The sequence below is a fragment of the Hyperolius riggenbachi genome, chromosome 8 (genome assembly GCF_040937935.1).
Source record: "Hyperolius riggenbachi isolate aHypRig1 chromosome 8, aHypRig1.pri, whole genome shotgun sequence".
In the NCBI taxonomy this organism is placed as follows: Eukaryota; Metazoa; Chordata; class Amphibia; order Anura; family Hyperoliidae; genus Hyperolius; species Hyperolius riggenbachi.
In genome coordinates this window covers 229,863,670-229,880,970 of record NC_090653.1, presented here as the reverse complement: position 1 = coordinate 229,880,970, position 17,301 = coordinate 229,863,670, and the positions used below count along the sequence as shown (strand labels likewise).

Below are 17,301 nucleotides of genomic sequence, written 5' to 3'. Positions count from 1 at the left end.
ACAAAGTAAAACCCTGGGTTAAAGTTCCCCTTTAAGACATTGGCCTGGAAGCGGACTGCTGACATACAGGTGATCGGCAATATTTTGCGGAAAGGTTAAAGACAAGGACAAACAGTTATTTAAGTTATTTCTTCTGGTTACGCAAACAATGTAACTTCCGGATATCAAAGTCCTGCTTTTTTGAATAGATCGAGGTTTCCTTTAAATGACATGACATACTGCATCTCTTCTGTGTTTTTTTTTCTTTTGAAAGAATGAACGCACATAACTTAACCGCTCAGTGTATCATGCTCACTGTGTTTCCATAGCAACATCATAGTTCCTTCACTATGACAAAAAGGATTCCATGTGGGCAGTCATTGGACAGAAGATAAAAATATCTTCGATCAACATTTTTTCTTTTTTTAAACCAGAAAAGGGTTTAATCTTGTAAATGGTCTTGATAGGCACATAGTAACAAAGAATACAAATGCTTTCGATGCACAAAGAAAAGGCAGTTTGCTGGTAAAGCAACAAGTAGAGCAACATTGTCAACTGAGGTAGCATGGTACAAGGGGCTATACATAATGTGCAGTAATACATAAAAACTATTAAGATCAGATGAAATTTTGCGCATAATGCAAGTTATCAGGCATACAGTAGCATTATATCACTCAGTGGTGCAGGAAATGATGAGCAAGGCTAGCATCAAATCAGGTGGAACTGTTGTGCACACCCCCTATGCACCACTTTCAAGTGGACCTGACCTCTTGCACAAAATAAAAAGAAAACAGAGAAATGCACCCTGTATGTATTTAAAGAGTTTAGCCTGTCTAATACCCCCTCATCGGCGACTAATCACCAGTGTAATTTGATCTCTTCCGCTTTGTCAGCTCAGGAATCTTCCCTGCCACGGTAAAGCTGCTAATCTGTAAACACAGGATATTAACCCTATGTCTGCTTCCATGAAAGCAGGAAGTAGACATACTGCAGATTTATTGCAGAATTTGGATGAGCTGTAACAATTAAATATTTTTTTTCTGTAAAGGTTATTATGCTGTTGCGTATCTTTTAGAGCAAAGAGGAAGTTCTGAGTTTAGGTCCGCTTTAAGTCTGTGTTGTCTCTGAAGATAGGCCATTATCACTCTATTAGCCAAAAGCTTACTTTTTATTTATCTCTAAGCTAGCCAATAAATTACACCATCCTAATTCAAAACTTCTAGTGTTTACTTATAGTATTCATGCAATTCAGAGTTAACTGTTAACACCCAAATTAGCTTTCCAAAAACAGTTCTAATGAGGAAAAAAAAACAAAGTGTTAAGCTCGCTCTTTGTAAATGGATTTGGAAGAGGTTAGTTGTGTATTTATTGCGGTCTGCATGCCCACTAGGGAGATTTCTCATTTCCCATTCATGTGATTCCCAGAGTTCTTCTGATGGGAGCATTTCCTGTAATGCCTTTAAAGCATGCATTATCCATACATTCCAATAGGAAGCTGGACATAGATGATCCTATAGTCTGCAGATGATAGCCGTGCAAAAACCTAGTACTGGCCTACACTCTGCAAACTAGGTGTGCAGAAATACGACCTATTGGCACGGTTTCAACTAACTTTAGGCAAAGGTGTGGCAACCCTTAGCAAAGACATCAGTAGATAAGGTTTTACATTCCTCAAGCAAATGAGAGATCTTTAGGACAGTCAGTCAGTCAGTCAGTCAGTCAGTCAGTCGTTATCAGCCATTTTACCCAACCACAGTATCAACTCTAGTAAGCTTTGGGGGTCAATGACATGAGCAGCAATGATACAAGAAGGCACCACTCCAACAAACCGTTCAGAGACCGTAAGAAAAAAAAAAAAAAACTCACCAGACAGCACATAGCAAAGAATTCACGTGTTTGTAAAGATTCCTACATTTCCCTTTCTGCTTCCCTCCCCTACTGCACAAGACAAAGAGCAAAAGAGCGTTATCTTGTGCCCCCCCCCCCCCATAATCACAACACGCTGGACAGACTTGGAACTGGGTAGCGTGTCTGTACAACTTTAAAGGTGCCCATACACTCGTCAGATTGGCAACAGATAGATAAGAAATGCATCTGATGATCTATCTGATGCGTTTTTAGAACATTTTTTATCAGGATAGAATTCCAATAGATTTCAGTTTGAAATCTATTGAAATTCGATCTGATGGCATTTTTTTGCCATCAGATTTCCATTAAGGCCAATGCAAACTGATAAGCAATCTCATCAGATCGACCTAAATTTTCCATCCTGCCAGTTCGACAGAAATCGATCGAAATCAGCCATCGATCGGTCGATTGGCCAACCGATTTTCGATCGATCGATCTGGATCGATCGGTCGGCCAGAAAATCGGCTCAGTGTATGGGCCCCTTTACTTCTAAACTGCTGCCCAGAATGATTTGGAACAATCGCTGCCAGAGACACCAATAGAAATTGTATATAATAACTACTGCAGCAAACAAAACATTTAGAAGAGGTGAAGCTGGCAGGGAAGTGCTCTGACCTGATCTTTTAACATGCTGGGCGTTTTGATTATGCGCAGCCGATACCCCCCTCCCAGCCGAATCCCACCCACCTGATCGCCGCCGGCGCCTATGCCTGTCAGGAAATCTCGTTCTGAACGGGATTTCCTTGAGGGCTTTTCCCGTCGCCATGGCGACGAACGGAATGATGTCATCGACATTATAGGGAGTCCCGATCCACCCCTCAGCGCTGCCTGGCACTGATTGGCCAGGCAGCGCACGGGGTCTGAGAAGGGGGGGGGGGAGGCCCTATTACGCGGCGGATCGGCAGCGATCGGAGAAACCCGCAGCTAGCAAAGTGCTAGCTGCGAGTTTAAAAAAAAGGCTAGCTCGTCCAAAACGCTAGGGAGGTTAAGAGGGCATAGGCTGTAAGGGCCATTTTCCACTAGAGGCGATTGCTAAATCACAAATCGCTAGGGTTTGCTAAATTACATAGGAATCACGGTAGGTAATTTCCACTAACGCAATTCGATTTTCACAAAAGATCGCGCCGCGGAGCGATTTTTTTGCGCGATTTTGCTATGCCACGCAGTGCATAGCAAAATTGCAATCGCAGGGAAAAATTTGGACTTTGCTGAATCGCAAAAGCTAGCGATTGCTAGTGGAAAAGGGCCCCTTGTATTGGGCACCACAGTACACAGAACAGGATCAACATGCCGGGATGAGAAAAAGAGCCCTTTCTAGTAAGCGGCCATTTAATTCAGCCTGACCACATGGAAAGCAATACTGTCCTATTTCTGTGACAACGATACAAACACCCCCCCATGCTGTCCCAATGTAAAGGTTTTGGCTGGAGTGTATTCTGCTATTTGCTAACTTTGGTTTTTAAAGTCCAACTCTAGCCCAAACTATTGAAACAGAGCAGAAAAAGTTACAACTTCACTCAGTTATTCCCTGGCATAGGAGTTTAGGAGAATCGCTTTCCATAGTTCCTGTGCAATCGCCGACCCTCATTTCTTATGACTTACTGGGCTCACAAGGACCGTTCTTGGCATGATGGCCATATGTTTATTTGTCCCTAGTTGTTAGCGGATCACTACGCAATGTTGTGAGGCAGCTGTACACAAGCTAGATTCTCGACTGAGTTCTTGCAGGACAACATCTCGGCAGGGGCATCTGCACTGCTCTCAGTTGCGGTGCTTATCCTAAATCACTGACAATGCATGGTTTAGCACAGATATACAAAATACAATAATAGCAGGCGGCAGAGAGGTAATATATTAATGCAGAGGCATGGAGGGTACATATACACTAGGGGGACAGCGGCTGGGGGTTTGTGTTGAGTTCGTCATTAACGATTATCACAGACCGTTACTGCCACGCACCTGATCGAGCATGTCTGCCTGAGATCTTGCAGCATGTCCAATCAATACAAGAGACCAACTGTGGCCCGAAATTGGTCATATCATCAATCAGGTATGCTTTTGGCAGCACAGATTTTCATTTGATTCGACAATTATCAAATCGGATGTTCAACCAGCCGCCAAGACGGTAGATGTATGGGAATCTTAAGTCAAGGCAATTTCTAATTTGGAGTTGCAGTTAACCACACACAAACGCTTTGTACATCTTCTCAGAGATGCACGGATCTAGCGAAAACACTCAAAACATCAGCTTAATGGGAACCTAAACTGAGAGGGATATGGAGGTTTCCTTTAAAACAATAACCAGTTGTCTGGCAGTCCTGCGGATCTCTTTGGCTGCAGTAGTGGCTGAATCACACACCTGGAACAAGCATGCAGCTAATCCAGTTTGACTTCAGTATGCTTGTTCAGGGGCTGTGGCTAAAAGTATTAGAGACACAGGATCAGCAGTAGAATTAGGCAACTGGCGTTATTTTAAAAAGGAAAAATGCATATCCTTCTCAGTTTAGGTTCCCTTTAAGAGTGGCCATAAACTTTCTTTTCTGTCAGATGCCTGTCAAGTCGAATCTGACAGGAATCTGATGTGTGCCATATACTAGAAACAGATTTCCAATAGATTTCAGAATGAAATCGATCTAAATGCATTATTGGACCATTAGATCTGTATCTGTAAATAAGGGGCCCATACACTCATCCGATTTTTGGCCAATCGATCGATTGCAAATCGATTGACCAATCGATCGATTTGCGGCCGATTTCGATCGATTTCAATCGATCTGGCAGGCTGGAAAATCTAGGTCGATCTGTTGAGATTGCTTATCATTTTGCATTGGCCCTAATGGAAATCTGATGGCAAAAAAATGCCATCAGATCGATTTTCAATAGAACTGAAATCTACTGGAAATCTGTTCCTAGTAAAAAAATGTTCCTAAACACATCAGATCAGAAATCTAACTGCTGATTTATCTGCTGCTAATCTAATGAGTGTATGGCCAGCTTTAGATAATGTAACTCCATGGGCCATAGATCTGCTGCCAGCAGCAGATCAACCTAGATTTTTCATCCAGTCAGATAGATCAAATCCATCGAAATAGGCCACAAAACAATTGATCCGCTGATTCCATGGAATCGATTTCCGATCGATCGATTCAACAGAATCGATCGATGGCTGAAATTGACCAGTATATGGGCCCCTTAAGATGCAGAATGCATCTTGCCTTTACTACTTACTATAAATCATCCTGCTGCATAACACTAAAGGCATTTTGCTAATGCACCTTCTTTATTAATTACGTTTCCTGACAACTCCTAATCTGGGTAAAGGCCTTGGTTTATTATCTTTGGCTGACTTGCAGTAATGGGCTCTTATTGCTGCACTTTAGGGAGGAACGCCCTCTGCATACTGGCAGCACAAGATACAGCCCCGCTGATGTGATTACACCGCACCTCTGCCATAAGAAGTCATTCCTGGCCTGGCAAGAATAAGGGGTAACCGTGCCGGGGATCCCAAGACTTCCTTTAAGCCTGCACAAATAGATTCACCTCCCCCTTCTCTCCATACCCTGGAATTTCCGTCCTCTGCATCCTGCCCTAACCCATGAAAAATGTCTGGCTCCCCCTCCCTCCTTCTGAAATCTCTCACTGACTACGTGGTACTCTTAAATGACTTTTTCCTACTTGGCCCTCAATAACCAATACAAAGCTGGAGAGGATATTCAGCTCTGAGAGCAAAGCAGCTCTGTAAGGCCACATGCAGCCTGGCTGACGAATTCACTGATGTATAAACACTTAAATCTGTAGCATTAGATATGCAGCAGAACTCATTGCTTCAGAGATGGGCTAAAAGGAGAACAATTATCACTATAGACATGTAAAAGTGGATAATATCAGTGACACTACCTCAGCAGAACAGACATAGAATAGACACCCTAGAAGCGTGAATTCTCTGGATCCTGCAGAGGCTCAGGCTCTCTCATCTTTCTGGCCCCCACCATTGCTGCATGTGGACCCACCTGAACACAGCCAAGAGCTTGTTGGATATCTGCGCATGATCGCGCTCTCTACCATGTACGAGCGCGGCTGTAGTGCGCCTGCACAAGAACGACCATGCTGAAGCCGCTCATATGCACAGCCATACCCACGGAGACGCAGTACAGCCGCACTCATACATGGAAAGGGAGCACAGGTGCAAACTTCAAGAGGGTCTCAGGCAGCAGTGGTTGTCTGGAGGGGGTGGTAAGCCTCTGCAGGATCCAGATGCTTCCCTCTGCATAGGCAAGTATTTTATGCAGCCTCGGGTTCCCTTTAAGCCTCATATACAAACCAGATGAAACTTGGCTAAGGCAGATATTTGGCGCAGTCATAGCCAAGCATATAGTGCGTGTACAGTTTTCCCATAAGATCACTTACAGATCAAACTGGAACTCTATGTGACACTGATCAACAAGCACATTGTTTTCACACTTAGTCGGCCCACCGAAACCTGCTCTATGGTGCACCACATCATCATTCCTCGTCCCTGCTAACAGCACACGTCACACAATGTTTATGTGCTGCCCTCGCTTTCCCACAGTGTCGCCATAACGATTGAGCAAAGATCATTATAGAGGACACAGGTTGTGCACCTTTACTCACTGCATTGATTTGAGTATATACTCGAGTATAAGCTGACCCCCTAACTTTGGCTCCTCAAAAAGCCAAATAATGAGTGACCCGATTATAAGCCGAAATCCCCCTAGGCTGTACCCGTGTGTGTAATGCAGACTGCATACATGTGATGCCCAGTGTATGTATGCAACGCAGAGTGTATATAGTTACCTCTCCTCGTTCTGGGCGGCCATCTTCCCATCTCCCTCAGTTCTCCACTCGCAAAAACTCACTAGGAGCGATTTTCTGAGCGCTTTGTGATTTGAAAGCTCTTGCTAATGTAATGCTATGGGTGTGATCCCACTGGAGCGATGTGATTTTATAAAATTCCCCCATAGCATTGCATTAGCAAGAGCTTTTCCAAATCGCTAGCGATTAGAAATCGCTCCTAGTGGGTTTCAGGCCTAAGAGTGTACAAACTGCAAGGGAGACGATATGATGGCCTCCCAGAGACCAGAAGCCTGGATCTCTAGCAAGGAAAAAGCTGCATGAGAAACGGTAAGATGGCCACCTGGAATAGAGATCATAAATATAGTGCACCCTTCCTACGCATGCACTGTATATGCCCTGTGAGCTGACTTAAATATAAGCCAACACCCCCACTCCTGGGACACTTTTTTTGGGCCCAAAGGTTTGGCTTATATTAGAGTATATACGGTTCATACAGTGTCTACAATCAACAGTACAGTATATGCTTGAGGCAAATATAGTGTCTCTAGCTGTCACAAATTTTAATCTGCAGGTAAGAGGATTTCTAAAAAGCAATACTAATTTTGTTATTCAGGTATGTAGAATATCAGGAGAGGAAATCAGGCTGTATAGATTTACATGAATAATGTCTTATCCATAAGCAACACAAGACAGCATATCTTCACCATCTCCCTGTGAGAACTATATAGCAGTTACCATATCTGATGGGAGGTTCTGCTCTGTAGGAGGCTGACATACTACAGATTCCTCCCAGCATAGTCACATACAGGATACATCATCGCACAAATGGTCAGTTTTCAGCTCCCATCCCAGTTCCTTTCAGGCTTCAAAGCGTCCACTGAAAAAAAGTTCCTAATTCTCAGTTCAACTTCAGGACAAACCACCTTGTATCATTACAGGCATCATTACACCATAATCCAACCCCGTCATTATTTCACTAAATTCTATAGTATCGCTCGAATGGTTAGAAAATAACAACCGTGAACAAAACACGTAGTTACATGACCCTTTGTGATCTCCTCCGAGCTATCTGACTTTTCTTGCAGCATCTTGCCTTGTTTTCAGTCACTTTCTATTTTCCTGTCAAGAAGATTAGTACGTGTCCCTATTCTCTCCCACAAGGATTACTGCACGCTCCTACACATCTCACTAACTGTAATTATTTAAGCTACTCAAAATGCAGTTTCATCCAATTCTTTCACTTAAAGTAAACCTGAGAGAAAAAGAAATGCTAAAGTTTGATAGTTTCCTAGGTAGAGGGAAGCATGTGGATGATCCAGAGGCTTGTCCGGTCCGCCTCCAGTCCACCACTGATCACCAGGACCCTGGTCTTCTTCATGGCTACACAAGCAAACAGATGGCCCACGCAGTAGCTATGCTTGCGCAGTGTTGCCACACTTGTACACAGCTGCGTGAAGCAAATGAACAATCCCTTGTTAAAAAAGGTTGAGAAGATCCCAATGCTGGAACGGAGAGCTTGAGGGGGATGGAGAAAACCTCCAGAACATTACTAAGGTCGCTTTTCAGATTTTTAACTTCTGCGATGCGCTTCAAAAAAAACAGATCGCGGCCATTTTTCTAATCGCTGCTGAACCATGATTTACATGTAAATCACGGTGCCTCTTTTCCATTAGCGCATTTCCATTGTTCGTGATTCTCAATTGTCAGACTGCACGACTATTGGCGTGAGTGCGCTCAGTTCCCAGTAATACATGGCACAATCGCAGCGAGTGGAAAACGAAGGTTGTGCAATCACAGGGCAATTATGCACTTGCAAATGGAAAAGGAACTTTTTTTTTTCTTTTTCTGGTTAAACTACCCTGCTAAAATCATAGAGTCATCCATGCAGTTTATATCAACACCAAGCTTAATCAGGTAAAGAGTTAAATAAGAGCAGTAGCCAAAATCATCCAATCAGATTTCCTGAGCCACCTGATTCAGCTGATAAATCACTATAGTTCACTAACACATACCAAATGATGTTCCTCATTCCTCCAGAATGTGTTGTCTTAGCGGTGCGTTGAACACTTATGGCTCAAATATTCCACCTATGTTCTCACCCGGTGATTATGCTGAGCTTTAAAAAGGTAACTCCATTTCACCACAAAAATCTACATAACCTCTATAATTATTGGAACTGGTGGTCATTAAAGATCATGTCTGAGCTTCAGTACACAGCTGCTGTAACTTGCATTGACTTTTCTATATGGCAGACTGCATTCTGCGTTTCACTTTCATTCTGCTTTTAGTCACCTATGGACACAAGTTTATAAATGCATAATACAGTAGACTCCCTTTATAGTAGACTCCAAGGGACCAGGAAAAGTAATTTACTATATCAAAATTGGTCATACATATTGTATTTATACAGACGCATTTGCTGGGACCTGAGGACAGAGAGTTTACTATAACGAGATGCTACTGTATGGAAATTGTTTAGCTACATCAAGTGATCACCTCATGTCTCTCGATCGATACAAAGACTTCCAGTTGCGTAATCTCAGAAAAATAGAAAAACAAACTTGATGATCACTATGGTTTTCTGTTACATAATCCTATGTCAGAGGTGTCTGTGCAGACCCTTCTCCCAGTAACATTACCATTAGGGAAAGCCAAGCCCTCATACCTATGCCTGTGGTATGAGGCACAAAAACATTCGCTGTAGATGTTGAGGGAATAAATGCGTTTCCAATAATCATTTGAGGTCTACGCCCAGAGACTGTCTATTGAAGACCTTGGTGGCAGCTCATGCAGTCAATGGGCAGCAGCACTTCATTTGCTGAGAAATGCAATCAAAGTCACTTGTGTAACCCAAAACAAAATGTATTCCTCAATGAACAGCTACTTCTTCTGTTCTGTGCAGGAGAAACATGCTTGGCAAACACAGCACGCCTCTGAAACAATAACACAAGAGGCTGCAATGTCAAAGGAGAGACTATTCCAGTGACCTTTACTATTCAAAGCAACTCTCAAAAAACACACAAAAGCCATATGTACATCCTTTAGATAACGCTTAATTCATCAGCAAAAATGAGACACAGATGTCCCAAACCTTGAAAGACACAGCAATGAGACGTCCAAATACCAAGCATCAGACTCACCCAATTCAAGTTCTTACACATGATATTTCTCACATAAACAAAACACATTCCTCGACCTCCTCTCCATGCAGGCAATGCCCCTGCTCACTCAGCCATTGGCTAGGACACGGCCCTGCTCACTCAGCCATTGGCTAGTGCACGGCCCTGCTCACTCAGCCATTGGCTAGTGCACGGCCCTGCTCACACAGCCATTGGCTAGTGCACGGCCCTGCTCACACAGCCATTGGCTAGTGCACGGCCCTGCTCACACAGCCATTGGCTAGTGCACGGCCCTGCTCACACAGCCATTGGCTAGTGCACGGCCCTGCTCACACAGCCATTGGCTAGTGCACGGCCCTGCTCACACAGCCATTGGCTAGTGCACGGCCCTGCTCACACAGCCATTGGCTAGTGCACGGCCCTGCTCACACAGCCATTGGCTAGTGCACGGCCCTGCTCACACAGCCATTGGCTAGTGCACGGCCCTGCTCACACAGCCATTGGCTAGTGCACGGCCCTGCTCACACAGCCATTGGCTAGTGCACGGCCCTGCTCACACAGCCATTGGCTAGTGCACGGCCCTGCTCACACAGCCATTGGCTAGTGCACGGCCCTGCTCACACAGCCATTGGCTAGTGCACGGCCCTGCTCACACAGCCATTGGCTAGTGCACGGCCCTGCTCACACAGCCATTGGCTAGTGCACGGCCCTGCTCACACAGCCATTGGCTAGTGCACGGCCCTGCTCACACAGCCATTGGCTAGTGCACGGCCCTGCTCACACAGCCATTGGCTAGTGCACGGCCCTGCTCACACAGCCATTGGCTAGTGCACGGCCCTGCTCACACAGCCATTGGCTAGTGCACGGCCCTGCTCACACAGCCATTGGCTAGTGCACGGCCCTGCTCACACAGCCATTGGCTAGTGCACGGCCCTGCTCACTCAGCCATTGGCTAGTGCACGGCCCTGCTCACTCAGCCATTGGCTAGTGCACGGCCCTGCTCACTCAGCCATTGGCTAGTGCACGGCCCTGCTCACTCAGCCATTGGCTAGTGCACGGCCCTGCTCACTCAGCCATTGGCTAGTGCACGGCCCTGCTCACTCAGCCATTGGCTAGTGCACGGCCCTGCTCACTCAGCCATTGGCTAGTGCACGGCCCTGCTCACTCAGCCATTGGCTAGTGCACGGCCCTGCTCACTCAGCCATTGGCTAGTGCACGGCCCTGCTCACTCAGCCATTGGCTAGTGCACGGCCCTGCTCACTCAGCCATTGGCTAGTGCACGGCCCTGCTCACTCAGCCATTGGCTAGTGCACGGCCCTGCTCACTCAGCCATTGGCTAGTGCACGGCCCTGCTCACTCAGCCATTGGCTAGTGCACGGCCCTGCTCACTCAGCCATTGGCTAGTGCACGGCCCTGCTCACTCAGCCATTGGCTAGTGCACGGCCCTGCTCACTCAGCCATTGGCTAGTGCACGGCCCTGCTCACTCAGCCATTGGCTAGTGCACGGCCCTGCTCACTCAGCCATTGGCTAGTGCACGGCCCTGCTCACTCAGCCATTGGCTAGTGCACGGCCCTGCTCACTCAGCCATTGGCTAGTGCACGGCCCTGCTCACTCAGCCATTGGCTAGTGCACGGCCCTGCTCACTCAGCCATTGGCTAGTGCACGGCCCTGCTCACTCAGCCATTGGCTAGTGCACGGCCCTGCTCACTCAGCCATTGGCTAGTGCACGGCCCTGCTCACTCAGCCATTGGCTAGGAGTTGTTCCTGCTCTCTCAGTTATTGTCTATGCTCCAGCATAAGGTTCTGAAGCAAACAAGTGGCTATTACTACTCAGGTAACTGCAATGCATCAACTTCCTCCCTTAAACTTTTTAATGAGCATAGTCTCTGGCAATGGGCAATCCAAACCCTATTTAATATGCTTAGAAACAGCGCAGGCCCAGTATGGTCTGTGTCTGCGCAGTACACTCCTGGTGACATCAGCGGGAGCGAGGACACGGCAACGCAGGCACAGTGGTTTTCTGACTTTAAAGTCAGAAATTCCAGAAGTAAACCGGAGGCGGGGCCGGGAGCATTGGGGAGTGGCTGCGCCAACACAGGATGTCTGCGGGGGACCATTAGAAGCCCCGGGTAAGTTCAGCTCATTTTCCCCCGACCCCCCTACAGTATCCCTTTAAATATTGTAAATCATTTATCACAACCAACCTCCCATTATAATAAGTCAACAGAGAATGAGAAAATATCCCCCAATAATTGGCATTGTCAGGCATTATGACTTGGATGACACCCCCTTCATTGAGATAATTCTCAATGTAAGCTTTCAAACACGTGACATTTCTATTACCGTTTTTTTCTCTCTATAGCTACCTCTGATTATGGATGAACCTACAAATCATAACTCTATTGTGGCAGGGGTCACATTTGATTTTCGGGGGAAAACCCGCGGCTTTCCCACAGGCAATTTTGCCTCTTGCAGTGTGCGTTTTTGCAGCATTCAGCCTACAGTTAGCTGACCGTCGGCAATGGGAATAAAACACTGTGTGCAATAAAATAGTGCAGGTAGCAAGTTTTTTCCCACATGCGGGAACCCATTGATAAGCATGGGCATCCCACATCTTATGCGATTCTGCATGCATACACCCTAGTTTCACCTACATCAAACCCCACTATCTTTTCCCTAGCCCCAACTTCAAAATCAGCATATGCTTAATGTAAAAGAAACTGGTACTGGCTCTGCCTCTGGCACAGGAGACCAGGGTTCAAATATCAGCTATTCCAGTTTGGTAAACCCGCATCTATTCAGCAAGGAGTCCATGGGCAGGACTCCCCCAACACTGCTCCTGCCTATAGAGCGCTCCCTAGCGGCTGCTGCTCTGGCGCTTTGAGTCTGCCAGGAGAAAAGTTTCAGATATAAAATGTTCTGTGTCTTGTCATTAACTGCCATCTTTCAACCCTTCACACTAACATCTCCATAATCTCCCCTGAAAAAATACAGATACTATATAGTTTGGGGCGCTGTTTAAAGTCAGGAGGGACAAAGTGTTCTGTAAAAAGACATTTTCTGTAACCCAGTTATTAAATTCATTATTTTAGTTACCTGAAGTAACATGAGCGCTTGCAGAGAAAAACAATTTTATTATGCTTGTAAGAAAGACATTTCAGTGCCCAGTAATGTGCAAACATCCTTTTGCATGTAGGCACCTGTCGTGCTGGAAGAGGCTGCTGATGTATGGAGCGAGCCAGCACCCACTCCTACCCTCTGGAAAGATGTTCTACAAGCTCCAATCACCCACACGCACTCACATATTGTTTCATTGGCAAAACAGCACAAACAGGAAAAATGCAATACAGGAACCCTCTAATAACGCGTGCTGTACTGAGCCAATAGAACTGGTCAGGGAATTGTCGCCGTCAACAGTCACACTGGAGTTTGGTAGCCTTACCTGCGATGTACTGACGCCTGCCTTCATCCAAGTGGCTTGATATAACATCCCCCATGGCCTAGCAGAGAGCGCAGCAGGTCCTGCCAGGGAAAGAGAGAGAATGGAGATTTAGAGACAGCACCAGGGCTGAGAGTAGAGGGTGTGAGAGGAGAGGGAGGAGGGATTACTGGGGACTGCGGTGAGAAGGAGTGTGAAGCTGAGAATACAGCTAGTTGTCATGGTACTGAAGACAAAAAGATAGCATGTGAGAGGCATAGAAGACATTCAACAAAAAGTCGGCAAGTCAATGATAGGAAAAAAAACTGAAACTAAGAGTAAACAGGTTTTGAATGAGTACAATCCATTTACTACTTTATAATAAATAACACCTCTCCCCCCATATTCATTTTATAAACCGGGATCAAACAATGTCAACAAAAATAAACAGTAGACTTTCACTGAGATTGAGATAAATAAGAAAGGATCAAAGCCCTCCTGGTTTCCTTTGGCCTACTTCAAAATGAACAAAGAACCTGCTGATTGGCAGCAAGTGGAGTCAATTATTTTGGTACTATCTGCTGGAAATCTGTCAATTTCCTCACAACAAATCAAGGGGTGAAATCGACCAGGATTATGAAAAGGTATTGTGTAAAGCCCTGATCACATCATAGGAGAATTAATGGATACAAAAACAAGAATCTGATCATAGTCAAGGCTGCAGTGTAACACGTGGAATTCTATGTGGTTCATTCGCATCCGTTGAAACCGGCTGTGGAGTCAGAGCAATTTTTGGGTACCTGAAGTCGAAGGTTTCATAAGCTGAGGAGTCAGAGCTGGATGACTTTTGTACCCGCTTCATAGCCTTGCCAGGGCTGTGGAGTCTACGTTGGAGTAACTTTGTATACCTGGAGTTCGAGATTTTATAAACTAAAGGAGTTGGAGTCGGATGATTTGTGTACTGACTCCACAGCCACTGGTTGTAAAGGTGGACATACAGGGTTCTATTTTTCATATCCCATAAATTGTATAGCTCCATTGAACATTTTTCACTATGTCCAATCAAGTAAAATTGTTATTATTGAATAGTGTAAAGTCTTATAAACCATCTGGGAAACTTTTTCTGATTTGTTCTCAGTCATTTTTTCCCCTCTGTATGTGGAGTGTTACGTTGCATGACATAGCTATACAACTAGCTCACCACATCTGTGCCGATAACCAGAGCACTTGCAGATATTGGTGTTTCTCATCTGAAACAACTAGGATTGCTTCAGCCTCAAGTCTGCAAGCAGCCCCGTACAAGCATGCACAAGTGACTCCGCCGAGCTGCATGTACTGTGCCATGGAGAGAGAGAAGGGGGAGAAAGGCAAGAGCCTCAACGCTTCAGGGGGAATTAAGCAACTGGACAAAGATCCCAGGTGAACTGCTAGTTGCCTGAGGTCTGTAAGCTACATAAATTTCTGTACAGACATCAAGCTATCAACCATCTAACGTCTAACCTTCAGGTTCTCCTAGGCTGGATATTAGCAGAATACAAAAACAAAAGCTGTGTCAGCTGACCCAGCATGTAGCGAATACACAACACCACTAATCTACACAACTGCTCAATCCCGTCCACCCGGGCCAGCAGCTGGATAGGGATATCAAGATGCCGGCCAAGGCAGACAGGATTGAGGGGCTCCACGAGTCTCCTCTATTCGCCACATCCCATTAAGGCCTCTTTCAGGCGGGAGGCTGAACTGCATGCTTGTCGGGCAGTTTAGCGCCCCATCTGCTGTTCACATGTGCCATTTGGGTGAAATGTAAAATGCAGCTGAATGGCAGCATTTGTAACAACGAACATCAGTGGCGTTCCCCTGCAGAAAATCCAGGCATGCTGCGTCTGAAAACAACCACCCTCAGACGTGACTCCACGGGAGACCGCCTGTGCAACACCGTTTCCGAGCACTAAAAAGGTGCCCAGCTGGTGCAAGAGAGCAGTTGACAGGCGGTGAATTCACTGCCTTCAGCTGCCCTATGAATGAGCATTAAAGGACAACTGAAGTGAAAAGAATATAGAGGCTGCCATATTTATTTCCTTTAAAACCATACCAGTTGCCTGGATGTCCTGCTGAACTATTTGCTGCAGCAGTGTCTGAAAGAACACCAGAAACAAGCATGCTAATCTTGTCAGATATGACAATAATGTCAGAAACACCTGATCTGCTGCATGCTTGTTCAGTGTCTGTGGCTTGAAGTATTAGAGGCAGAGTATCAGCAGGACAGCCAGGCAACTGGTATTGTTAAAAGGAAACAAATATGGCAGCCTCCATATCCCTCTCGCTTCAGTTGTCCTTTAAGAACTTTGTGAGGTTGTAAGATAATTCTATCTTTCGTACTCAACATCAAGGCATGGTTTTGCATGGCATCTATCCACAAATTAACGGAAGATTGCAAGTTCCTGTCACCCAGGTTGGGTTAAGATCCTTTTTCACTGACTTTTCTTTGGTCAATCTATTTGCTGCATACGTGTATATCATAGCAATTGAAAGAAGTCACTGACAGTATTTTATTGTTTTAATTAGTCATTTTAACACAAGGCCTTTCTTGGAAAGTATAGTTCTCTTTTTTCAAGTGCACTCCAGTGAAAATTGGGACTAGATGTATCAATAAATGAGTAATATCCTTTAAAGTGAACCTGAGGTGAGAGTGATATGGAGGCTGCCAAATGTATTTCCTGTTAAGCAATACCAGTCACCTGGCTATCCTGCAGATCTTCTGCCTCTAATACTTTCAGCCATAGACCCTGAACAAGCATGCAATAGATCAGGTATTTCTGACATTATCAGATCTGACACAATTAGCTGCATGCTTGATTCTGGTGTAATTCAGCCACTACTGCAGCCAAATAGATAAGCAGGGCTGCCAGGCAACTGGTATTGTTGAAAAGGAAATAAATATGGCAGCCTCTATATCACCATCACCTTGGATTCACTTTGGGCCCTCTCTGACGTGTATCTTTTGTTCGATGCAGTGCAATGATATGGATTACCAATCAACCACCGCTCCTGCCACGCCCCTGATCAGTCTAGCTTTTCCATCCTGCCTGATCAATTTTTGGGTGAAATCAAACATTTAACTTCCCTGGCAGTATAATTAGTTCCAGATTTTATTGTCTAGAAGCAGTGTATATGCACGCTTTTAGACCTTTAAACCGCAAAACCATCATGCCGCCAGATAGCCTGCGGCAGCCCCTGCACTTACTTACCTCCCTGGGATCCAGCGATGCAGTTCTCCCTCCGTACTCCGGGTGGTGCTGTAACCCTGTAGTGAGATCGCCGGCTGTCATGACAACAGGCAGGGCTCTCACCAGGGGGATGCAGAGCCTTGGAGGACAGGAAGAAGAATAGCTGCCGGCGTCTACATCCCCAGGGAGGTGAGTGAAAATGCCCGCTGCGCACTAACTATACTCTGTCAAGCTCGGGGTTACCACTCTGAGCTGTGGATTTCCAATCCCGAGCCTGACTCGGGGTTACTGCCAGAGAGGTTAAAGGAATGGATTCCCATCCGATCTGATCACAGTGATCCTATCTGCAGGGCATACATGAGAGAATCGATGTGTGTAAGGGCACCTTTACTTTGGATATTAGAGCACATAATGATCCTGGAAAACTCATGATAATGCAATGAAAAAAAAAAAAATAATAAAAAAAAAAAAAAACACACCACACCCCTTAAGTGTGATCACACACATACTGTAGTATTACATAAGCAAAAGCTTTTCAAATCACAAGCACTCAGAGCAGCGCTGCTAGTGGATCCCAGGCTAAAATGGGGGCAATAGACCCTCTCACTGCAGTAAATACTCTGCATGATTTAGAGGCTAGTCTGAAGATGGTAACGGACGCCATTGTCGCACCCTGCCTTTTCTCTCCATACAACAGTACATGGTGTTATCAAACTGCATTAACTGTCACTTCCTGGTTGCAGACAGTCAGCTGAAACAATCTCAAATAATTCTGGCTGGCAAAAGTCCCATTTGTACATAGCTGAAGGCTTGTGGCCAAGCTGGAAATATCAG

The 17,301-nt window shown here is 45.4% G+C and overlaps 1 protein-coding gene across 1 annotated transcript in view; it reads right to left on the bottom strand.

Moving 5' to 3' along the window:
- Positions 1–17,301, bottom strand: part of NIBAN2 (niban apoptosis regulator 2) — a 127,831-nt gene that overhangs the window by 102,176 nt on the left and 8,354 nt on the right. Inside the window, exon 2 of the mRNA XM_068248284.1 lies at positions 13,265–13,344. Within this exon, the coding sequence (XP_068104385.1) occupies positions 13,265–13,319 (55 nt within the window). The 5' untranslated portion in view covers positions 13,320–13,344. The remainder of the gene's footprint in view (positions 1–13,264; positions 13,345–17,301) is intronic.